The 24,236-nt window shown below is 46.6% G+C and overlaps 2 protein-coding genes across 2 annotated transcripts in view; one reads left to right on the top strand and one right to left on the bottom strand.

The window, feature by feature from the left end:
- Positions 1–1,629: 1,629 nt before the first annotated feature.
- Positions 1,630–6,652, bottom strand: LOC120641965 (synaptotagmin-5-like). The gene is made up of 13 exons (XM_039918317.1): positions 6,239–6,652; positions 5,452–5,556; positions 5,322–5,372; positions 5,078–5,198; positions 4,224–4,348; positions 3,861–3,962; positions 3,705–3,779; positions 3,528–3,607; positions 3,289–3,439; positions 2,985–3,215; positions 2,519–2,818; positions 2,204–2,317; positions 1,630–2,111 (listed from the first exon to the last, which is right to left on the bottom strand). Exons 1-13 carry the CDS (start codon positions 6,341–6,343, stop codon positions 1,959–1,961), a joined length of 1,713 nt encoding a protein of 570 aa, XP_039774251.1. The 5' UTR covers positions 6,344–6,652; the 3' UTR covers positions 1,630–1,958.
- A 2,561-nt stretch (positions 6,653–9,213) lies between these two features.
- LOC120640364 overlaps positions 9,214–24,236 on the top strand; it is a 48,949-nt gene continuing 33,926 nt past the window's right edge. Inside the window, exons 1-2 of the mRNA XM_039916196.1 lie at positions 9,214–9,644; positions 9,873–10,031. Coding sequence (XP_039772130.1) covers positions 9,287–9,644; positions 9,873–10,031 — 517 coding nt within the window. The 5' untranslated portion in view covers positions 9,214–9,286. The remainder of the gene's footprint in view (positions 9,645–9,872; positions 10,032–24,236) is intronic.

The following is a 24,236-nucleotide window of genomic DNA, read 5'->3' as shown; positions in this document are numbered from 1 at the left end:
AGTGGTAGTAGATTCCAAGGGGAAACGTGCGACGTCTGGTCTGGACCTGTTTGTTTATTGCCCCAGTTAAGCTTAAGCACCGTCTGGAGGAGGACGGTTGCCAGTACGCATTGCATACCGTAAATCTGTCAAACACTCCAGTTGGAGTAGATGACAACGAGGAAGAGTCCAGCCGATGCCCACAGTCCATTCGTGCGTGCAATGATGTGTTACAATCTCGCAGACATGGACGCATGACTGCATGAGCGAATGTTGTCACCGTGTCGCAATTTGCACGGCTGCGCGTGTGGACATGAAAAAAAAACAGAGAGAAAAGGTTCTTTATTTATCTGCGCAAGCAATATAATACGTATTTACTTGCAGTCCGTTATTAAAAAAAACATCTTCAGATGCTAAAGTTTCATCGCTTCAGTGTGACGGTATCAGCTTTTGTGACATCCTAGAAATAGAAGCTACTCGCAACCAAATAGCCTCGCCAGGTAATAAAGCAAGAAAGAGCCTGCAGCTTTTGTACTTTGCCCGTTTCGGCTGTTCACTCATTCCCAAAGGATCTTGTCGGTCTCCCTCTCCAGTTTGTTTACAGTTTACCTTCCACAAGCAGAGATCGCCGTACAATCCCAAGGCGTCGTCCCTGCTCACTGTCAAAGCGTTGGAGCAACCATGACGTGCGAGCAGCAACAGGGGTGGAGGCCGCATATTTTTCTAGTGGGACGACCGTGCCCGCCCATGCGCCGGGAGCTCGTCTCATTGGCGCGGGCGGACGGAGCAAGCGCGGAGGATGCCGATGCCTCCTCTCGCGGAGCCCGGCCGGTTGTCTGATTGTCTCGGGCGATGGCGTCAAAAGCTTCAAACGAATCCGCCGAAGAAGGAAACCCTGGGATGCCCGTGTGGCTCCCGTCCGGCTCTGAAAGGCTCCGTCCAGTATGAGAGAGAATCTCTTGTGCGCTTTGGCAGCACTGTTTTTTCTTTTTCAGATGGTGGTTGGGAAATGGGCTTGTTGGCATCGCGTCCGTCCATTGACCGGAGTTCGTCAGAGAGACAGAGATTATAGTTTGCATGTTGCAGCCGCCATGTGTCTGGGAAGAGACACGGAGCTCTGGGCGCTTTGTTTGGTGCGACTGGGCTCGTATGTGTTATGCTAAGAGATGGGACAAAGTGGGTGCCTGCTACAATTTGTAAACTGGTGGTGATTTGAGGTGAACTGTTCATGCACTTGATCCATCTGTAATTGTTGCAGCTGCTTGCAGTAGAGATTGGGAGCAAAGACCTAACCCGTTTCAGACTCTTTCAGTTGACGTAAATACATGGTATTTTGCCACCAAAGATGATTCACCAATCCGTCACATGAGAGTACATCAGAAATTCAGAATACACGGGCAGAAGCGTCCTTTTTGTCCCTCGCCTTTCTAACGATAGCATTGATACGCTGCACGTGAAACACAAGTATGTATGTTATTTTGCTCGTGTTCGGATGTCACAATTTGACAGTAGCATTCGCATGCTGCATCCCAGACACAGTTGCGGAAAACAACTCTAGTCGAAGTATATCTTTCAACCAAATGCGGTGTCTCAGCAGCATCTGCGTGTGTTAACAAGGATTAAACAAAGATTGATGGTAACCATTCCTCGTTGCTTCAACAGCTAAGCTTATTTCCACTAGATTTCTGATTTACACATTTCTACTTTGATAATGGTGTTAACAAAGAAGATGCACATATACTGTTGCGATCAGGCGATCAGCGGGACTGGAGTTAACTGATCGCAAAAATAACAAGTGCATTTATAAACAGAGCAATTTGCACATGAAAAATGACAAGTGCTGAACCATGTAGGTCTCAGACGAACCAAGCCAGAACCATGAACCAACCCTACCCCAACCTCAAAAATCAGGTGTGCACCCATGAGTCCACACCTACTGCCCTTCTGGGCTTATCTGAACGACTGAACCTTAAGCTGTCCTATTTCCGTGTTTCACGCATGATTGGTTGTGGCGACCACTTCAGATGCAATTTCAGCTTCCCACTCTTTGCCCCCTCCAGGTTGAAGCTTTCCTCGTACTCTTCTTCCAACATGACTTTTGTCAAGGTCAGGATGCACCGCCCCATGTAATCCTACAGAAAACATATTCAACAGTTACCTAAATACATATGCATACGGCAAGCTGCTAGGTTAGTAATACAATGGAAACTTCAGTAGAACTTACTCTCCGGAATGTGTCATGATCATATACTTCCAATATAAGCATATCATGTAAACCATCTTCAACAACAAAGTCAAAAGTCTGGTTCCAGACTGGGTTCAAGCTTTCATTCACAACCTGCGATCAGTTACATGATAACAAACAGTAAAAAAACATGCTTCTACCAAGCAGTTTGTGACTGTAGAACAATACCAAATCTTATGGTTGCTACCCGCCCAATTAAAATAGAACCAAACACAAACATGTTAAATATATTAGGTTGATACTAGACTAAAAGATATGCACCCAGCACTCATTGGTACTTGATGAAGAAATTACCCTTGTCTTGTACTTTGTTTTTGACTTCTTGAGAGAAAGTACAACATATGGGTCGGACTTTCCGTTCATATCCATTGCCGGCAAATCGTCCCCGGATATCACAGTTACTGACAGAACCCCCCGCATGATAATTTCCTTTTTCTTCCTTGATGAAGACTTCATGTCAAAACTAGATCCTCCTGATCCGTTTTCCATACTTGTCATTGTCCTCTCCAAGGAAGTCATAGAAAACTGTGGTGCGAAAGGATTTGGAGCTTCATCCTTCATGTTAAATGGACAGTAGAGCAGCTCAAGATGCACCTGAGATCGTGTATGCCATGAGAAAAATATCACGTACCCATATGACAACACCAGCTGTGAATGATAATAAGAAACCTTGTTCACCAAAAGGAGAGAAAATAAAGCATTTTCTGGTATCAAGGGGAGGGAAAATGAGCAGCTCTGTTTCCATGAAAATCAGGCTCACCTGGCCCCGGTCTTTCCTGTCCCTTTGAATCTCCAGATCCTTTACAAGCTTCAACCAGACATCCTTCACTTTCCCTGGTTGTAGATCCTTTAGCCTGACTTGAGCACAGCCAATCAGATCAGATTCCTGAATGCCATCGTCATCATAAATCTTCACGGTTACAGTTTGAGTATCGGCATCTTCAACAATAAACTCGAAGTGTTCATTCCAGATAGGGTTAAGATCATTGTTCTGTGAAGTAGTTGATTAAAGCAGTTAGAATCAACTCCAAAAGACAGAGATCACAACAAAAAACTGTGCTTACAATTGTTTTACTTCTCTTCATTTTGTCTGGCAATGGACGGACATATACAATGGCAAAAGGATCTGATTTTCCTATCAGATCTTTGTTTGTCAAATCTCTTGCTTGCACCAGTTTGACTTCCAATGTACCAACAGGCTTCAGTTCCAAATCACTGCATTATATAATCAGTTATGATCGATTTAACACCACAAGCAGCAACAGTGACAGTAGCATGTACCCACAAGTCGATCAATAATTACCTGTAGTCCCCAGGTATTATAGGGATGACTTTCCTTACTGGCCATGTTATTGAATCTTCAACAGCATTTTTTATAGTGTCCTGTACAAAGGATAATTGCAACCATCATCTAAATTATAGGAAACACAGCAGTACAGCACCCTAACTTTCTGTTACAAAATTTAATGTTTTGCCAAACCTCAAGAGCATCTGAAATTCCAGGTATAGCAGAAATTTCACCACCAATGACCTTCAGTCTGAAATCCAGCTTTTTCTGAAATGATTATGGAAAATACATGAGATTAAGGGAAAGCAACTCGAATAATCATAGGCAAAAAGAATAAAAGGAAGAAACCTTCTTTCGTAGAGAAAAGCAAACAGCTCCAAAGCAAGGTAGCTCTTCAACAAGGGGTTTGAAAATCAAGCGGAAAATTCCTGTAAAGCAAATGTCCTTCACCTATATGGGAAGAGAAATCACAAGATTATGGTGCATGAAATACATAGTAGGTTGACTTTTAAAATTTTGAGTAAACCAGAGAAAAGTTGGTGCAACCGAGAAGTTAGAATTTATTACAAGCACAAGAAGACCAACTCATTGTTCCAACAGAATATCAGATAGCTCAATTGTGTAAGCTAGGCATAATTCATGCATGTAATACATCCTCATATTGTGTCAATCATACAAAAAATACTAAGGCATAGCTGTGGAATATGTCACCTGTATTGGAAGTGCCACACCAAGTCTAGTTTTTACATCAAGTATGATACTTGCATTGGCATCCCAATTCATCTCTAGCTCCATCATAATACCTGATTCCTGAGTATTCTCAATGATGGAAATACCTGCACCAAAATCAGCAGAACTTACATTTTAGCATCCACATGGTAACGAGGAACTTAAAACACCACATGTTTAATGAGTTTATACATAAAATGAAAATCAATTAACAGAGACCACAAAATCAAAGGCTGCTTCAAACTCACCATAACAAAATAACATATTACCTCTATAGTCTCTGCACTATAAAATGAATGGATAGTAGAAGTGAGCGTATATTATCAACTATATAAAGGCTGTTTATTGACAGAGTATTATGCATCTAAAAGAACCAAAGGGGTAAGGGATTCTCAAACCCTTCTGATTCTTGTTTTATTTCAAATACTTCAGCCATCACTCACTACAATATAAACACACTGTCTTGTTTGAATGCACTCTTGTTTAAACCAAATTAAATTGAATTCATAAGCTCTTATCCAGAAAACAGTTCCGTAAAAACTAAACAGTTAAATTCGGTGTCATGGGGAATAACATCAAATAGAAGTATACAGGATAGCACACTAGAATTTTCATAACATGCTGTGCAGTTCCATGTGGCATTGTCTCAAATCAAAACCTCACACGTTGATCTATTTTATGATATGTTATACATAACTGCCAAACCATAATAATATGAAAGTACTTCCAAACACAAGCATGCCAGTAGTGGAAACCACAATCATGTAGTTTGAATTTTGAAATGTTTGGGATGCCCTTATGAAAATCAATGAAGGGAATAGTTTGAAGAGACCTACCAGTAAACTGTGGTGCAACAGTTCCAAGAGTGAGTTTTGAGAACTTCAGGGAGGCTATGATTATTGGCCTATATGTTTCAAGAACAGGCTCTACAGATGTTTTGATCAGTTCTGATGCAGCCTGCAATGGCCAATGACCAAACAAAAACATGCGTACATGATAAGAATGTATATAAAGGAAGCCAAGTCGAACAAAGACGAAGTTGAGTCCAAGTTTTGGAGTTCAGTTGCAAGAAATGCACACCTCATTTACAAACGGCCAAATCTTTGTCAACTCTTGATTAAGCCATTTTAACTGCAATATTGCCACGTCAGTATACATGCATTCACATGCAGTGCAGAAGAATGAGAGCTAACTAAAGATAGCCAAATACCTTTTGCTGCGATGAGAAAACAACCCAGGAAGGGTACAGATCAGATGGGAGTAACTTTCGTGAATCCTCGATTGTCATTTTTGAAAAACTAGCAACAGTAGCAGCCTGTACCAAAAAAGGGGAAATCCCTCTTAGTATTAGGCACGGCAGCAGTCAGAACAAAGACACACACAAAGTGGAGACCGTTCAAAGTTTTTGGGTTATACTTATAAAATAGTAATCTCATGGGCGGAAATTAGTAGAATGGAAGCAGCAGAACTGTTGTATGTGGATATTATGCACTCTTTGCACAGTGTGAGAGGGTGTGACAATCAGACCATGACAACAATGAACTTGTGCATGTTGTCAACCATTGCAGCAAGCACCCAAACAGACAGGCACTTGATCTACAAGGTTCAGGTTCCAGCATTGCACTGCCTGAACCAAACATCCTGGCTAGTACATTCTCGGTTTCTCCTGCTTAGGATTGCTTCCCTTAATAATTTACTGAAACCTCCCACTCCAACTAGCCTCTAGAGCACCTCTGTGAATACTAAATCGTAATAAGCCCAAAAAGGAAACACCGAAGACTTTTCGGCGCACCAGGAAGCCAAATCTACTCTCTCAAGCCAGTGAAAAGCATGCCGACAGGGGGAGCCTAGCGCCCCCCACCTACCAAGGGAAGGCAAGCGATTCGCCTTCGCCTCGATTCATAGGCAACGCAATTTCTTCGGAGCTGCTACTACTGCGAATCCAATATTCCTAGTCAAGCAGCACGCAATCGAGGACGGGGGAGCGTAGCGCTTACCAGCTGTCGGCGCCGGGCGGCGCGGGAGTTCTCGCAGCGGGCGAAGCCGACGATGATGGCGACGCCCGCCGCAATCCCCAGCACCATCCCCACCCAGAACCCCATTCCGCTGCCCCTCCTCCTCCTCCTCCTTCGCCCGAGTCCTCACCTCACCGGCAGCACCACCCTCCGGCCTCCGCTACACGACGGACGCGCATCCGGGGGCCGGCTACACCACGGAGACAGCGAGTGAAGAAGCAGGCGGAGCTAGTGAACTGCAGGCACGCCCTCTGGCAGATGGGCAATGCCGGCGCGCGACGGGAGGAGCACGGCCGGCCGGATTACAGCCAGGGGAGCGGAGATGCGGAGACCCGGAGACAGACAAGGCAACGGAAATCGTGAGGGGGGGAAAAGCCAGCCAGCCAGAGCTAACGGGAGGAGATTTCTGGAGGGGAGAGAAACGGGTGCCCGTTTCGTTTTGTTTCCTTTTGCTTTGGCCCGGTGGGGGACGGGGAGCAGGTGAGGGTTAGAGTGCCCCCACTGACAGGTGGGGATGTTGGCTACGTGGGGTCCGCAGGACAGCGGGTGGGTTGGGTCGGGAGGACGTGTGAGTGTGACGGATGGGGGACGGTCTTGCGGGTAGCTTTTTTTTTTTTAAATTCTGGATACGTGTGATGGGTTGGAAATAGCCAAATGGAGGAACGTATCGATTCGTATTCGAGGCTTCCTAAGTCAAAAGATAATATCCAAATCATTTTAAAAATAATAAGATTAGTAGAAATCTGGGCTTGATCTGAGCTCCTGCGTCCGTGCGGCACTGCAACTACCATTCGAGCAATCACCGATCAGTGTAGTTTTCCTCTCTATCGGTTTTTTTTTTGTCCCATGGTGTGGTGTTAGCTTAGCCGGGTTGAGGTTATCTGAACACGTGTTTGTTTGTGAGCATAGCATTCGGAAAGCGATGAGCGCAAATGGCCATTTGGTCAAGCTTTTGAACTTTTTTTGTGAGCGTGGAAAATTGTTTTACGAGGGCAGCTTTCTGTGAAGGTGAAGCTGATAATCTCAAATCAGGTGATGCTTGGCATGAAAATGTAGTGCAAAGGATACGGCTGGTTCAACATTTTCTTAATGTTAGGTTAGAGCTAGGTAGAGCTACTCATATTAGCGCAGTTCTAATAGGATGATTTTGGTGATTTCATAGCACTTAATTAGGGTGCTATATGTAAGCAAAATAATAATGTGATAGTAAAGATAAGGAGGAGAGAAAAGAAAACGACTTCTCATGCAATAAAATAACTTGGTGTAATAACTAAGAAAAGGAAAAAAGAAGATAGGAAGGGGATTTATGCTATGTTTAGTTCGCGAAAAAGTTTAAGTTTTGATACTATAGCACATTTTATTGTTATTTGATAATTAATATTTAATCATGAACTAATTAGAATTAAAATATTCATCTCGTATGAAACAATTATACTGTGTAATTAGTTATGTTTTCAACTACATTTGATGCTCTATGCATGTGTCTAAAGATTCAATGTGATGGTACTGTTGGAATTTTTTTGGGAAGAAAACATAGCCTTAGTGCAAATTTATTTCGAAGAACATGTAGACAGGAATGTAGTTTTCTGTATATATTATAAATATGGAAACTGGATTGACCTAATATACAGTGAAACGGTTCTGGGTTGAACGTCACCATAATATTTGTGTTTTAAGAAGAAAAATTGGTTGCGAAAGGTCCTGTAGTCCAGTGGTTATAAGAACCTCATTAGCATCTGAGGACCTGGGTTCGACTTCCCATGAAAGTGAATATTTTGAGATTTAACGGTGTTGTGCATTAAGTGGTAGGCAACATTCCCGTCGACATGAGACATCTGTGGTGACTTCGTCAATCTTGAGGATTTGCCGGCTCAGTCTTCGAAGATGCTCATAAGAGTAGGGTTTACGTACGTGTGTTCATAGGGGTGTAAGTATGCGTGTGTCGTGAGTGTCTGAGTTGTACTGTGTAATTTTTTAAAAAAATTGGTTTTTGCAAAATGACTCCTCTAATTCTCATGCAATTAGCACAGTACACTGGCAGAGCTACTCATCGGCCAATCTGGCCCTGGTCCCCCCGACCCTTTGCCACTTTGCCAGCAACAGCCAGCTCTCATCATGTCCATTGATTTAGATACATACTACGGCTCGTTTGGCAGGGCTCCTCCGAAACAGGAGCCGGAGGCCAGAGCTTTTTTTGGACGAACCACAAATTGTCCGGAGGAGGGCTCCAAAATGACTCCGACTTCTCTAGTTCACGCTAAAGATAGCTCCTCCTACAAAATGTTCAGTAGAATTTCTCCGAAGAAGCTGGAGCCGGAGCCGGAGCCAGTAGAACCCAGCCAAATAGGGTATATACATGCAGCAACAATTTCAGTCTATTATTCAAAGACTAAATTTTAGTTCCTGTCACATCAAAAAGAATCTTACTATTTAAAGGTATTAAATAAAGTCTTATTACAAAACAAATTGCAGAATCAGGGCTAAACTGCGATACGAATCTAATGAGATATATTAATTCATGATTAGCGAATTATTATTGTAGCATTACTATTGCAAATCATAGATTAATTAGACTCATTAGATTCGTCTCCCGAATTAGCACCCATATATGAAAAAAAGTTTTATAATTAAAAATTTTATTTAATAGAAATATTGGGCTCTACGAATAAATTTTAAAGAAATAGAAAGCTTAGTGCCAAAGCTTGAAACAGTCATCTAGAAAAGGAAAAAGAAAAAGTAAAAAAGTAAAAAAAAAAGATCAGTCGACACAAGTTGTTGCCTGCCGCTGTGTTGCGACCGTGATGCTGATGCTAATTGGGCCGTATGCAGATGGCCCAAAGCAAAAGTTGCCTGCCGAGTCGGGCCGTGTGTGGGTAGGAATCCAAACCAAACACTCCTTTTTAAATGAACACGCGGGATCCGACGACAACTCCATCGATTGTCGATTCCAACTCCGCCGTCGTTCCCCTTCTTTTCTTCCTCCTCCCGTCGCATCCACGGATCCACCGATCCATCGCCAAAACATCAAGCATGGCGCTACCGTCGGCCACCATCCGCTTCTCCCAGGCTGCCACCAACGCGATTACCCGACCCGCCACGCGGAGGAGCACCGTCAGCACCCTCCGCTTTTACCCGGATCGCATGCGAGGCGCAAAGCTGCGGCTGCAGCGGGCTCCTCGATGTGCTTCGGAGGACGAGTGGTGGACAGTGCCGCTGCGTCCAGAGGATCTCGTCGAGACGACGGGGCATGGCGTGGAGGAGCTGCTGGCTATACGGGATGCTCTGGTCGGGGACCCTCTCCGGCCCATCTGGCTCGCCTTGCAGGAGATTGTGGCCACCGGCGGAAATTTCTTGCGCTGCCGCTGCTTCCACGCCGGCTTAGTGTCAGGTCTCGTCAAACCTACGTCTGCATATATACTCCATCATGTTTCTGTCATTAAGTTTTCTTTTGATCTTCTAGATAAAACAATCCAACATTATTTTTACCTTTCCTGAAAAGGAGTCTTTTATCACTTCTCGTTTTTCGAAGCACCTCTTGTGGCATCCACCTTGCATGACAAACCGCTAAAGAATTATGGCACATGAGTTCCTGAGGAGATTATGTGTTTGTGTACAGGTGCATTGCTTCTCGTGGCTGGTATTTGCCAGCTCTACAAAGTGGCTCCTAACCTCTTCATGGATATCATCCTGGGATACATATTCTACAAATTGAGTGTTTTAGCAGCAGAGTTGAAAAGAAATAGGAAAGCGAACAATATATGTGCTCGGGTTCAGTGTGGTGAGTCCAATAATTTGCCCCACTTATTTGACAAAATATGCACCCACAAAGAGTTATTCTCAAATCTCAATCACTACCTGTGATGATAAATTTGATGGGTATGCCCTTAGCTTTAGTGGTACATCAAACCGTACAAACAAAAAAAACAAAACATTGTGTGTAGAATTAATGAGCGGGGATCAAAATTGTAAAAGAACCTTCATTACATATTAATAGGTTTTGTACTAGTATGCATCGATCATTGTGTTAGGTTTTAAATCACATTGCTGTGTAATACTAATTCACTTTTCAGTTAGATTTGAGCATCCCATGTTTTGATTCTCCTTTTTAAACAATTCATTATTCTATAGTATTTATGAGTTCAAGTTTGAAATCAAGTATGGCTTGGAATAAGTAGCCTAGATTGATTTAGGAGGACAATGTGTGCACACATGTATATATGCAAGGAGGTCCTAGAATATGGCTTATAGAAACGGAACCAATTAGGAGATCCTTGCCTAGGAAGAAATTATCTATCCACTACCTCTGTTCTTAAATATTTATGCAAATTGATAAATCTACAAGCTAAATCTAAAGATTTTAATGATATATGTAGTGGTACTCATTTAACTTTATTTAGTTTCATTAAATAAATATTGTTGGTCAAAGTTGAGGAGAAGTGATGGTGTCATATATCTGAGAACTTAGGAAAGTATCCCCTGATGGGCAGCACAGCCAGTATACCTCCCAAGGCCCAAAGGCCTGCCTAACATAAATCCATGCTAACAAAGTGTAACACCCCTGTGTTAATCGTCTCGCTAATCATGAGTTAACTCGCTAAGTGTGGACTCAAATTCGTCGTTAACGCTAATCGTGTTTGCATAGTAAACATCTACTTAGCTGTGTTCGATCTCGTTTTTGTCCTTGATCTGAGCTCCAAATCAACTTCCGCCCAAAACGAAAGTTGTAGATCTTTTAATTCTCTACAACTTCTATTTCGGCCAAATTTCAAGTTCCTATATCAAAATTTGAGTTCTAGAGGGTCAAACTTGAGTCAAACTCGTTTCAAATGAGTTCACTGTAGCGACAGCGTTTCCACTGTGAAGCTCGCCGGCCATACCGGCGACTGTGCTCGTCGGCGCCGCCTCCACGCGTCGGCAATCGCGCCCGACCTCGGCGTCGGCGCCCTTATCCTCGCGAACGCCTCGAAGGTTCCTGTCCCGTTCCGTTTTCCCCTTCTCCTTCCTCGGAGCAGCGAGCGGAAGCGACCAGAGCTCGCCGTCGACGTTCCACTGGCCGAGCTTCGCCGCCCCGCCTCGATTCATCGCACCCCGAGCTGCGCAGCCTCGCCGTCCACCCACTCCGACCACCCACGAGCGCGGCCGAGCCCCTACTCCGACGAATCGAGCCGCAGATCGCCCCGACCGCCATTGCAGTTCACCGGAGCTTCGCCTCTCCGTCGACGACCTTCCTCCCGGCCACCCTCCGCCCCAAATCGAGCCGTGGTGAGCTCCTCGCAACCCCCTCCTACTCTCCGACCCCCTCCCCGCCCGAATCCGCAGCCGCCGCCGCCGTTTTGCCTTGCGCCGCCGCGGAATGCGCCGCCACCCCCACTGCCTGGGCCGCGGACGGGCCGGGCCGCGCCGCCGGCGAGCAGCGGGCGGGCCGGGACGCCGCCGCCGCCGCGGTGCTGGCCGCCCCGCCGGCCACGGCCGTGGCGCACGGCGTGCGTGAAACAGAGGAGGAGGGGAGGCGGGCCTGGGTCCCTGGCAAGTGGGGCCCGGCTGTCAGTCCCCCCCTTTATCTTTTTAGTGTTTTTCATTTTAGTTTTTTTGGCTGAAAACTTCTAGAGTTTGTAGAAAAATGAAGAAAAATCCTAAAAATGCAAAGTAAATTTTGTTAGCTTTCTAAAATCATGATCTTCAGAGGAAAAATACTTAAGCATGCATTTTGTCACTTTTCTCTGCTGAAAATTCGGTTTGCGTTAAACCTAGTTTATTTATTACCGGTTGTTCTAGGGCTCTAAAAATTGTGGAAAATTCGCAGTGGCTTACTCATTTCATGTGTAGTCCACTGTAAAAGTTTCATGACCTTTTGCTATGCACTTTTGGGTAGATCTATTTATGTTCTTTTTCCTTGCTAGGGTTAGTTAATTGCTTTGATAGCAGTAGCTTTTGTTGGAAAATTTTGTGAGGCATGCTTACTGCTTTCACGTTGATCTGGTTAATTGTGTTGCTAGGTCCTGAGTGCAGGTTAGGGTTTTACTTATAGTTTGCCCCTAGCCATGCTCTTTCCTTATTTAATGTTGATGGTTAATTGTTTCGTGCATGCAAAGCAAACTCCTGTTAATCCATGCTAACCTAAGTCGTTTTAGTAGTTGTTTTCGAAGGAAACACTTCAGGCTAAATGTTTGAACTTTGTTTTCGCATCATAAGCTCTTATGCATTACTCTGTGTCCTAACTGTTGCATGACATATTTTATTCGTGTAGACGCCACGAACGACGCTGTCCACGAGCTAGTTGCTGAGCCGGTCCAGGAGCCACGAGCAGGAGAGCAGCAGGAGGTCGTCGTTGAGCACGCTCCAGCAGACTTTGTTAACCCCGCTGACCTGCAAGGCAAGCCCCGGAGCATAACTATAATTTAAAGTATTCAATGTTTATTTAAGTATTGTGCATTTATGTTCTAGGAGTTGAGTGGAACCATAGTATGCATGTTTCCCTAGGTACCGTGGGCCTATACTAGTAGGCAGGTGTCGATAGAAATGCTTTGCTAAATAGGATTTCGGTAGAAGTCGAGTGATTACTGTCACTCGCGAGTTTAGGATCTTGATTCCTTAGCTATGGCTTTGAAATGAGTTATTAAGAAAAAAGAAATGGAGACCGGGCGGAAATGAGTTGGATTAATGGTATAGAATGGATGAAAAGAAATCTCCGCCTGTGTCGATTGAGGACCGTTCCGTTGTTGGCAGTGCTGATCGAGGATTGAACAGTACTAACCACATACCGGAAGTAGGAGGTAGTCGAAACCGGTAAGCTGTGTACCACCTTACAGCGGTGATTTGAATTCCGCCATGCTACGCTGGGCGTGGGAGTTGGCGTGTGTTGGATAGGATGCCGCCTCCGGGTTCTCCGGGAGTTCACTGCGAGGGGCCCATCACCTGGGTTTTAGCAGGCGTAGTTCAGATGCCGTGGTAATGTGGAAACAGTTGGCGCGCGTGGCCCGACGGGGCTTACATGTGTCGTGTGAGTTAGGTCCACCTTGCAAGGTTAAATTGGATCGATTCGCCGTGACTCGCGGTTATGAGAGCCTTGATCTCTTTGTCACATCGTAGTAAGAAAGTGGAATGAAAACGGAATGGAAAAGAATGGTTTGGAAGTTACTAAAAGATAATCTATTCCACCATGTGTGTTTTAGATGAATAGGGGAACTTAGTTAATACTTGATATTCTAAATGGAGCTAAAATATTGAAAGTAAGGATTCACATCTAGCAGTCTTTCAGCAAAAGAACTCCAGAGCCAAAAAACTTTGCATGTCTAGATAATGGTCTAAGTATACCCAGAGTCGGGTAAGCCTTGCTGAGTATTAGTATACTCAGGGTTGTTGTTGTAAACCTTCTGAGCAGGTTGTGTCCCTGCGGACTTCGAGGAGATCTGTGCGTCCTGGATTGGACAGCCGCTTCCTCCAGGTTGGACCGTCGAGTGGGCCCCGTCTTCCCCATGAAGATTGGGCAGGTTGGCGTCACATCGGTGGGCAGGATGTGGAGCTCACATTTTATCATCGTCGTAGCTATCGTATTGTTTTTCGAACTCAGTTTTAAACTTCCGTTGTGCGTTTGAACTCTGTTGTTTGTATTTAAGACTTTATGTAAAACCTGTGTTGTAAATTAATTTGAAGATTTTCTGTATGCTGGTAACACCTGTGCTCGTCTTCGTACGGGTCTAAGTGCAATTGTGATCCTGGAGTACAGTAGTTTAATCGGGATTTTACCCGACAGCCTATCAGGTTACACCGTTTTAAGTGCACAGTAACTTGATTAAGTATTAAGATGATGGTTAGTGCATTTAAGCCGGTTTAATTTGGACGGTGCTGCTACACAAAGTTCAACAACTGTGTCGGTACCTCAGGACCGGGGGACCCCCTCTTGCTGTGTCTAGGCAAGAAGAGCTTTGTAGTTATCCTTAACTACGTCCAGCAGTCGAACCCCTGCGGTCCGGAAGCCCTGTTCACCCGACAACAGTCCCGGACCCGTCCTCTGGTCAAGAAAGGTCCGGGAGCACCACGTGTTCCGGAAGAAGCAGGCGCTCAACCCAAACAGCTGGGGGCTCCGGACCTCCCGTGGAGGTCCGGATCCCCGCGGGATCCCGGACCCCCCCTTGGGGTCTCGGACCCCCTGTGTAGTAGCCGGACCCCTCGCCAAGGGAAGGAATAGACACCCCGCCTCGGGGTGGTCTGGAGCTGACACGTGTCTACAAGTACAGACACGTATACAAGGTCGCTTGGTCTCCATACCAAGCCCCACCCACCACTGCATTCTTTGACCAGGGGGCACTATTGATCGCGTATTACCAAGGTGCGTAGTGGAGCTGCTGGCGCCGCCCACGCCGCGCCTGTCAGTCTGCCATAACAGATGGATACGATGGCTCGGCTTCACCCATTATGACGCCTACATAATAGCGTCGACAACTCACGCCGCAAGCTACGCTCCCCCAATGGGCACCTTGCTGACACGACAAGAGAAGACCCCCTTTTGTCAGAAGGTCAGCAGGGCATGGAAGCATATCGGAGGAGAGATTTGTAACCACTGTAGCCATTTGAGTACTCTGCGCAGTATGCTGCACAGTCACATTGGGCCCACTTGTCGGGGTCCCAACGTCCTATGTATCCGCACCCCTTGGTCTATAAAAGGGGGGCGCCCGCTAGAAGAAAGGCTCAGGCTGGGTGAAAGCCAAGACCGGGCAGAGGATAGATTCATACACAACCAAGATCAATACCACTCCCAGTGGATGTAGGGTATTACGCTCCGGCGGCCCGAACCACTCTAGATCGTGTGTTCTTGTGTGCTTGTCTCAGAGCTAGATTAGCCCAATCGCCTAGTATCTTCCCGAGTACTCCCTCTCTGGGAATAGGCGGGTGCGTTCTGCCACCCGGCTGTAGCCCAATAGCTCGAGTACTGTAGCAGAATTGGGCCGGGCCAATGTTGGTACTGTAGCTCAGGTACTGTAGCACCGGGGTACTGTTCATCGCGGGACACTGTAGCGCCAGACATGATCCCGAATCAGAGGAAGGAGCAGACCAGCTTAAATAGCCGGTCGCGGGAAGCTAATTAATTCCGGATCGATCCTTTTTGCGCGAAGCGAGGACGAAAGCGCAAGAGGATTAATTAGTAGGTGTGGTTTACTCAAATTGCAGAGTAGATCTTAGCCGTTATCCCGGGCCGGGTCGTTACAGTGGTATCAGAGCTCTAAATTGCACTGGGTTGATTACCTTGCAACGATTTCGGGTTTTTCGAAAAGTTGACGCTAGATGCGCTAAGGAATAGGATAGATAGTTCGTATGCCCTAGTTATGTTCTGTAAGTTAGGTGGCAACTAAGTATCTATTTTATTCCAGCACTTTCAGCTTTTACTTTCTGTTAAACCTTACTTCTGTAACGACGCACCTCCGCTGAGGTAAGCAAGGTAAGCATTCTTGGTAGTCCTTTAGAATAGCCCACGTGTTTCATACGTGCGCCGGTCCCGTATGATGAGCATACGAGGAGGTGATAAGGCTCAATTCAAACGAGCTTGTCGCTATCTGCCGCCTGATATGGAGTGCGGATTTCATACCGTGTGATTGTGATCACGGTCATTTCGTAAGGCAATGTTACGAGATGTAAACCTGTCATGCGGTTGGCCATGACCGTGACCCTTGGGACACGTCTACCCTTGGATGTCCCGTAAGGCGAGTGTACGAGAAGTGAATACGTTGTTATGACGTATGCAGCGCTGCCCATTCAGCGTCGAACGTCTGGGTGCCATCTCTATAGTGGATGGTAATGTATGTGTGAATATGTGGGAAACTGCATATGCGTTACCCGTGTGGCGTAGGACAGATGGGGGCCGTTCGTGTGTGCTGGCACGAAGGGTCCAGAAATGGATATTTATATCTGTCTCTGTGTTCTTCTGCAGGAAACTAACCACGTTAAGTGCGCTATAAAATCCTTGATCGTAGGAACGACTAGTCTATATATAGGGAGAGTACGTAATTGTGCCACCGATTGCTCTCGTATACCATATTTTGGTACTTGTTTGAGTGAGAAACGCTAGAACGTGCATGCATCTTGCATCTTGCATTCCTGAGTTGTTGTTGTCTTGTTACTTCGGTTGCGCTTCGCAAAAATTTATTTGGATCGCCATGTTTTTACTTTGTGTTCTTAAAAATTTATTGGTGTTGCGTTGCCAAGTTTAAACCTGTTTCTTTTGAAAACTGTCACTTACGTCAGCGCTATGTGTTCTTACAGATGGCTAGCTTCACGCACGTGATCGTGGACGCTGAGGGTTGGGCGCACTCCAATGCCCTCCACACCGGCCACTTTCCTCGTCTGCTGTGGCAGATGCTCAGGGCGTTTGACTACACTGAGCCCCCACAGTACTCCGGTCACGAGTCTAGCTTGCTGGGCACCGAGCGCTGTCAGATGATCGTGAAGATTCCTGCTTGCCCCGCTCGCTTGGAATGGGACTTGTGGCAGCTCACTGTCTATGGTAGGAAGCTGGCAGACTCCTGGGAGATTGCAGCTAGGAGGGCCATTGAGGAGTTCTCAGAGAAGCATAATGCAGAGGTGATAGATACTCCTTACAGTGTGTTTCCTCTGAAGGATGAGACTACTCAGGCCTATGCAGATCGGGTGAACCGCAACCTGAACTACATGATGCCCGACTACAACGTCAGGACAGCCCTCTCGTTTAGCTACTCCTCAGCCTTGAGCAACATGTATGAGCAGCTGCGCGAGGAAAATGCGATGTGCAGGAGCAAGGCTCGAGAGGCTCACCTCCATGAGCAGCACATGATTGGTACTCAAGACAAGATCAAGACCCTGAAGGCCAAGTCCAGAGCAAGGAAGATCAGGATTCAGGAGTTGTAGGAGGAGCTGGAGAACATGACTCAGATGGTGCAGCACCTTGAGGGGCAGCTTCAGCAGGCCCAGGAGTGGATTGAGGACGCTCAGGCTCAGGTGCAGGCAGCAGCAGAGATGGAGGCCGAGGCAGCAGAGGAGGAGCCAGAAGAAGAAGAAGAGGAAGAGGACCCTGAGGAGATCGAGGGAGTGTCTGGAGTCGAGTCGGGACCCGGGACTCCGTGAGGACGTGGATGGATAGTGTTGATTCTCCCCTTGCAGTGTAGCCTAACAGTAGGATAGTTGGGTAGGATCACCAACATAGTGCTCTAGGCTAACCTTGGGTTGAGAATTCTTTTGTGGCTCAGTAGTTCGAGTCATGTAAGATAACCCCTCGCTAGTGTGGTGTGGAGCCGGGTCGTGTAAGACCCCGTAGTGGTGTGTTGTAGGGTCGTTTGTGAACCCTTCTCCCATGCTAGTTTGATGCCGTAGCACAGCTTGGTTTGTACTGAACCTTGTTCCAGCTGAAGCAGCGTGGCTGCTTAATGTAAATTTTACTCCCGTGATGATCTTTTCTGTCAGTGTGTGAAATTTCAGCTATGAGTTGCGCTTCGACCGTCTTCAAATCTGAAATTTTGTGAGCGATGTTTAGTATTGCATACGTTAGAGCTACTCTGGGCGAAACTTGTTGAGTTGATGCGCTATCAACCAAAGCAAGTTAGTTTATCTTCCCTTGATGAACCATATCGCGAGGGGAAGGATTCATGCCGTGTGTTCATATTATATATGCACATTCTTTAAATTGCATGAATTAGTCCTGATAGCGAAATGGCTAACCAGGGGAATGGTTATTTTTTGCAGATGGGTGATAATCATGACAATGACAATCACGAAGCACTGCCCCAACAACCTCCCTCTTTGGCTCAAGCAGTTGCGGCTCTTATCGCAGACCAACGAGCAGACGGAGTTGATAAGGCAACTGGTGCAAGCCCAGGTCAATGCCGGCAGAGGTCGACATGCTCCCCCGCTAGCACCAGCAGAAACTGACTATGTCGGTTTTCTGGCCACCCAGCCACCTCTGTTCCATAAGGCCGATGATCCCCTTGAGGCTGATGCCTGGATTCGCACCATTGAGGATAAGTTCAGTATCCTCAATTGCACAGAGATGGACAAAGCCGCCTTTGCAGCGCAATAGCTGCGAGGACCTGCGAAAATATGGTGGGGCAATCACAAGGCTCTACTTCCCGCTGGTACACGTGTCACCTGGGATGAGTTTGTGGCAGCTTTTAAAGCCCACCACATCCCGACAAGCTTGATGAGGAGAAAGATGGCAGAGTTCCTAGCCCTGAAGCAAGGGACCAACACTGTGCTCCAGTATGCTCAGAATTTTAATCAGTTATCCCAGTATGGCGGTTTTCATGTGGATACTGATGAGAAGAAACAGGATTGCTTCAGAAGGGGACTCAGCACAAAGCTTCAGGACAAGCTAGCTCTCACCACATGCAACAACTTTACTGATCTGGTTAATAAAGCCATCACGCAGGAAGATGCCACATTGGCACACAAAGCTGATAAGAAGAGAAAAGCACATGCTGGATCTTCCAGCAATGCACCGCAAAGGTACAAGCTGGTTCAGACAGGAAATCAGCAGGCTTCAAATCGTCCTCCCCAGCAGGGCCGTTGGGTCGCTAGGCCACCCCAACAACAGCAGCAGTGGGCATCTCGTTTCCCGACACAGCAGCAGAGGCCCTTAATGCTACAAGCTCCTCGCCCCAACAACTACCCATGTTACAATTGTGGTAACCTGGGGCACTTTGCACGTGACTGCCGTCTGCCACCTCGGCAGAATAACTACAAGACTCCTGCGCTGAGTCAAGGTTCCAGCCAGAAGGATCAGAAAAAGAAGGTTGTAGCTGCCAAGACTGGTCGTGTGAACTACACCGCTCTGGAGGAAGTCCCGGAGGGCACTCAAGTGATGGCGGGTACGTTCTCCGTTAATCACTGCCCTGTTACTGTGTTATTTGATTCGGGAGCATCTCATAACTTTATCAGTGAAGCATGTGTGGCACGACTTCACTTACAAGTAACATGCCTAGAGAAACCCTACATTATTCAGACACCTGGCACCTGGTTAAATGCTGGCCAAGTAGTTCGAAATGTTCCCCTTAACTTGGGTGGGAAAAATTTTCCACTCACTCCCATTGTTCTTCCAAGTCAAGGGATAGATATCATACTTGGAATGAATTGGATGAAGAAGCATGGCGTTATCATCAATACCTCTTCTCGTATCCTTCAATTCAACTCTTCCATGTATGGTTCTATGGATATTCATCTTTCCCAGCATGCAATTCCAGCCACTGTCATATACCATCTTGAAGGGAAAATTCTAGAAATAATTCCGGTGGTTTGTGAATACCCCGATGTGTTTCCGGAGGACTTGCCAGGCATGCCTCCCGATCGAGATATTGAGTTTGTCATTGAGTTACAGCCTGGCACAATGCCTATATCTCGAAGGCCATATCGAATGACTCCGAATGAGTTAGCTGAATTAAAAATCCAGTTACAAGAGTTGCTGGATAAAGGCTATATCCGACCGAGCACCTCACCTTGGGGTTGCCCGGCTCTGTTCGTGAAGAAGAAAGATCACGGACTGAGGCTATGTGTGGATTATCGACCTCTGAATGCAGTCACGATCAAAAACAAATATCCACTTCCCCGTATTGATATTCTTTTTGATCAACTAGCCGGAGCTAAGGTATTCTCAAAAATAGATCTACGATCTGGCTATCATCAAATCAAAATCAGACCGGTGGATATACCAAAAACAACTTTCTCTACTCGTTATGGTTTATACGAGTATTTGGTAATGTCTTTCGGATTAACCAATGCTCCCGCTTACTTCATGTACCTCATGAATTCGGTATTCATGCCGGAGTTAGACAAGTTCGTCGTGGTCTTCATTGATGACATCTTGATCTACTCCAAGAATGAGGAAGAACATGTTCATCATCTTCGTATAGTACTTCAGCGTCTGAGAGAGCACCAACTTTATGCCAAATTCAGCAAGTGTGACTTCTGGCTGAAGGAAGTGCCATTCCTCGGTCATGTCATATCTGCTGAGGGCATCTCTGTGGATCCAGTAAAGTACAAGATGTACTCGATTGGGAAGCCCCAACTTCAGTTCCTGAAATCCGCAGTTTCTTGGGCTTAGCTGGGTATTATCGCCGATTCATTCCAGAATTCTCCAAAATTGCAAAGCCGATGACTGAACTTCTTAAGAAGGGTGTCAAATTCTATTGGAGTGCCCGATGTGAAGAAGCTTTCCAGAAATTGAAAACACTTCTCACTTCTGCTCCAATCTTGGCCCAGCCTGATACTACAAAACCATTTGATGTCTACTGTGATGCCTCGGGCACAGGACTTGGCTGTGTTCTGATGCAGGAGAACAGAGTGATTGCTTATGCATCTCGATCACTCAAGCGTCATGAAGAAAACTATCCCACGCATGACCTTGAATTAGCAGCTGTGGTTCATGCTCTGAAGATCTGGCGACACTATCTTTTAGGTTCATTGTGCAACATCTATACGGATCACAAGAGTCTCAAATATCTTTTCACTCAAGCTGATTTGAACATGCGTCAAAGAAGATGGCTTGAGTTGATTAAAGATTATGAACTCGAAGTGCATTATCATCCTGGCAAGGCGAATGTAGTTGCCGATGCGCTAAGTCGCAAAGCTCACTGTCATTGCATCTCAGCTATACCATTAAGCGAATCTCTTTGCATTGAAATGGAAAAGCTGAACTTAAGTATTGTACCACATGGCACATTGGCTCATCTGGAGCTTACTCCTACTCTTCGTGATCTCATCATAGCGGCAGAAAAGCAAGATAAAGGGGTGAAGGAAATTCAGAGAAGACTATCAGAAGGAGACCCTAAAGTGAATTGCTTCCACCGGGATAATGAGAATGTGTTATGGTTCAAGAACCGATTAGTGGTGCCTAAGAATTTTGAGCTCAGAAAACAGATCCTTGATGAAGCCCATACTTCACGACTATCAATTCATCCGGGTAGCAACAAGATGTACCAAGACCTGAAGCAACGATTTTGGTGGACTCGGATGAAAAGGGAAATAGCCAAGTATGTGTCGGAGTGTGATATCTGTCGGAGGGTTAAAGCCAGTCATCTCAGACCAGCTGGGACTCTCCAGCCCTTGAGTATTCCTGAATGGAAATGGGAAGATATAAGTATGGATTTCATCGTCGGCTTACCTCGAACTCAAAAGGGTTATGACTCTATTTGGGTTGTGGTCGACAGGCTAACTAAATTTCCTCCCAGTTAAGACGACGTACTTGACCAAGCAATATGCGGAATTGTACATGGATCGTATACTATGTTTACATGGTGTGCCAAAGACTATCATTTCCGATCGAGGAACTCAGTTCGTTGCTCGTTTTTGGGAGCAATTACATGCTTGCTTGGGAACGCATCTTATTCGCAGCTCTGCATATCACCCTCAAACAGACGGCCAAACCGAAAGGATAAATCAAATTTTGGAGGATATGCTCCGTGCCTGTGTCTTAACCTATCCACAGAAAGGGGATCAATGTTTGCCATTAGCTGAATTCTCCTATAACAATAGTTATCAAGAGAGCATCAAAATGGCACCATTCGACGCACTGTATGGTCGTCGATGCCGTACACCTCTCAATTGGTCTGAAATCGGAGAATGAACAATGTTTGGGCCCGACATGGTTCATGAAGCCGAAGAACAAGTGCGTCTTATCCAAGTCAACTTAAAGATTGCACAGTCCCGGCAGAAGAGCTATGCGGATAAAAGAAGGGATCCACTCGTCTTTAGAGTCGGTGACCACGTCTATCTGAAAGTATCACCTTGGAAAGCGTGCAAAGGTTTGGAATAAAAGGAAAGCTAGCTCCCCGCTACATCGGTCCATATCCAATTGTGGAACGATGCGGTCCTGTGGCTTATCGGTTGGATCTTCCAGCGAATCTTTCTGCAGTTCATAACATCTTTCATGTATCACAACTCAGATTGTGCCTTAGAGTTCCGACGGAAGCTGTTGAAAGTGACTCGATTCAATTAGAGTCTGATCTCACTTATTCTGAGCATCCTATCAAGATTATTGATCGCAAGGATCGAGTTACTCGTCGCACAACCAACCGATTCTACAAAGTACAATGGAGTAATCACTCCGAAGATGAAGCTACTTCGGAGAAGGAGGAATTTCTGAAATCCAAGTATCCGAACTTCTTAAACGCTCATCCAGGTAATTCGCCTTCGAACCCTCTCATCTATCTTTATTCCTTCATGCCTGAATCTCGGGACGAGATTCTTTTAAGAGGGGAAGGCTGTAACACCCCTGTGTTAATCGTCTCGCTAATCATGAGTTAACTCGCTAAGTGTGGACTCAAATTCGTCGTTAACGCTAATCGTGTTTGCATAGTAAACATCTACTTAGCTGTGTTCGATCTCGTTTTTGTCCTTGATCTGAGCTCCAAATCAACTTCCGCCCAAAACGAAAGTTGTAGATCTTTTAATTCTCTACAACTTCTATTTTGGCCAAATTTCAAGTTCCTATATCAAAATTTGAGTTCTAGAGGGTCAAACTTGAGTCAAACTCGTTTCAAATGAGTTCACTGTAGCGACAGCGTTTCCACTGTGAAGCTCGCCGGCCATACCGGCGACTGTGCTCGTCGGCGCCACCTCCACGCATCGGCAATCGCGCCCGACCTCGGTGTCGGCGCCCTTATCCTCGCGAACGCCTCGAAGGTTCCTGTCCCGTTCCGTTTTCCCCTTCTTCTTCCTCGGAGCAGCGAGCGGAAGCGACCAGAGCTCGCCGTCGACGTTCCACTGGCTGAGCTTCGCCGTCCCGCCTCGATTCATCGCACCCCGAGCTGCGCAGCCTCACCGTCCACCCACTCCGACCACCCACGAGCGCAGCCGAGCCCCTACTCCGACGAATCGAGCCGCAGATCGCCCCGACCGCCATTGCAGTTCACCGGAGCTTCGCCTCTCCGCCGACGACCTTCCTCCCGGCCACCCTCCGCCCCAAATCGAGCCGTGGTGAGCTCCTCGCAACCCCCTCCTACTCTCCGGCCCCCTCCCCGCCCGAATCCGCAGCCGCCGCCGCCGTTTTGCCTTGCGCCGCCGCAGAACGCGCCGCCACCCCCACTGCACACGCCGCCAGCCGCCCCTGCGCCTTCCCGTGCGCCGCCTCCGCGCGCCTCTCAGCCACCCGCCGCCGTGGATCGCTACCCCGCCGCCTAGCCCTGCCTCCACCGTCGGCCGGGCCGGGAACGGCCGTGCACCGCCGCCGTCTGCCCCTGCCCCGCCGCTAGCACGCTGCGCGCGCGCCCCCCTGCGCCGCCGCGGGCGTCGGCTCCGCCGAGCTGCCTGGGCCGCGGACGGGCCGGGCCGCGCCGCCGGCGAGCAGCGGGCGGGCCGGGACGCCGCCGCCGCCGCGGTGCTGGCCGCCCCGCCGGCCACGGCCGTGGTGCACGGCGTGCGTGAAACAGAGGAGGAGGGGAGGCGGGCCTGGGTCCCTGGCAAGTGGGGCCCGGCTGTCAGTCCCCCCCTTTTATCTTTTTAGTGTTTTTCATTTTAGTTTTATTGGCTGAAAACTTCTAGAGTTTGTAGAAAAATGAAGAAAAATCCTAAAAATGCAAAGTAAATTTTGTTAGCTTTCTAAAATCATGATATTCAGAGGAAAAATACTTAAGCATGCATTTTGTCACTTGTTCTCTGCTGAAAATTCGGTTTGCGTTAAACCTAGTTTATTTATTACCGGTTGTTCTAGGGCTCTAAAAATTGTGGAAAATTCGCAGTGGCTTACTCATTTCATGTGTAGTCCACTGTAAAAGTTTCATGACCTGTTGCTATGCACTTTTGGGTAGATCTATTTATGTTCTTTTTCCTTGCTAGGGTTAGTTAATTGCTTTGATAGCAGTAGCTTTTGTTGGAAAATTTTGTGAGGCATGCTTACTGCTTTCACGTTGATCTGGTTAATTGTGTTGCTAGGTCCTGAGTGCAGGTTAGGGTTTTACTTATAGTTTGCCCCTAGCCATGCTCTTTCCTTATTTAATGTTGATGGTTAATTGTTTCGTGCATGCAA

The sequence above is a fragment of the Panicum virgatum genome, chromosome 7K, assembly GCF_016808335.1.
Source record: "Panicum virgatum strain AP13 chromosome 7K, P.virgatum_v5, whole genome shotgun sequence".
Classification (NCBI taxonomy): domain Eukaryota; kingdom Viridiplantae; phylum Streptophyta; class Magnoliopsida; order Poales; family Poaceae; genus Panicum; species Panicum virgatum.
This window is presented reverse-complemented; position numbering and strand designations above follow the sequence as displayed.

Coding starts and splice junctions, on each gene's coding strand:
- LOC120641965 (XM_039918317.1), bottom strand. CDS start 6,343: ATGGGGTTCTGGGTGGGGATGGTGCTGGGGATTGCGGCGGGCGTCGCC. Junction 5,373..5,451: donor TTTTCTCATCGCAGCAAAAG/GTATTTGGCTAT, acceptor GCAATATTGCAG/TTAAAATGGCTTAATCAAGA. Junction 3,963..4,223: donor GTGTGGCACTTCCAATACAG/GTGACATATTCC, acceptor CTTCCCATATAG/GTGAAGGACATTTGCTTTAC.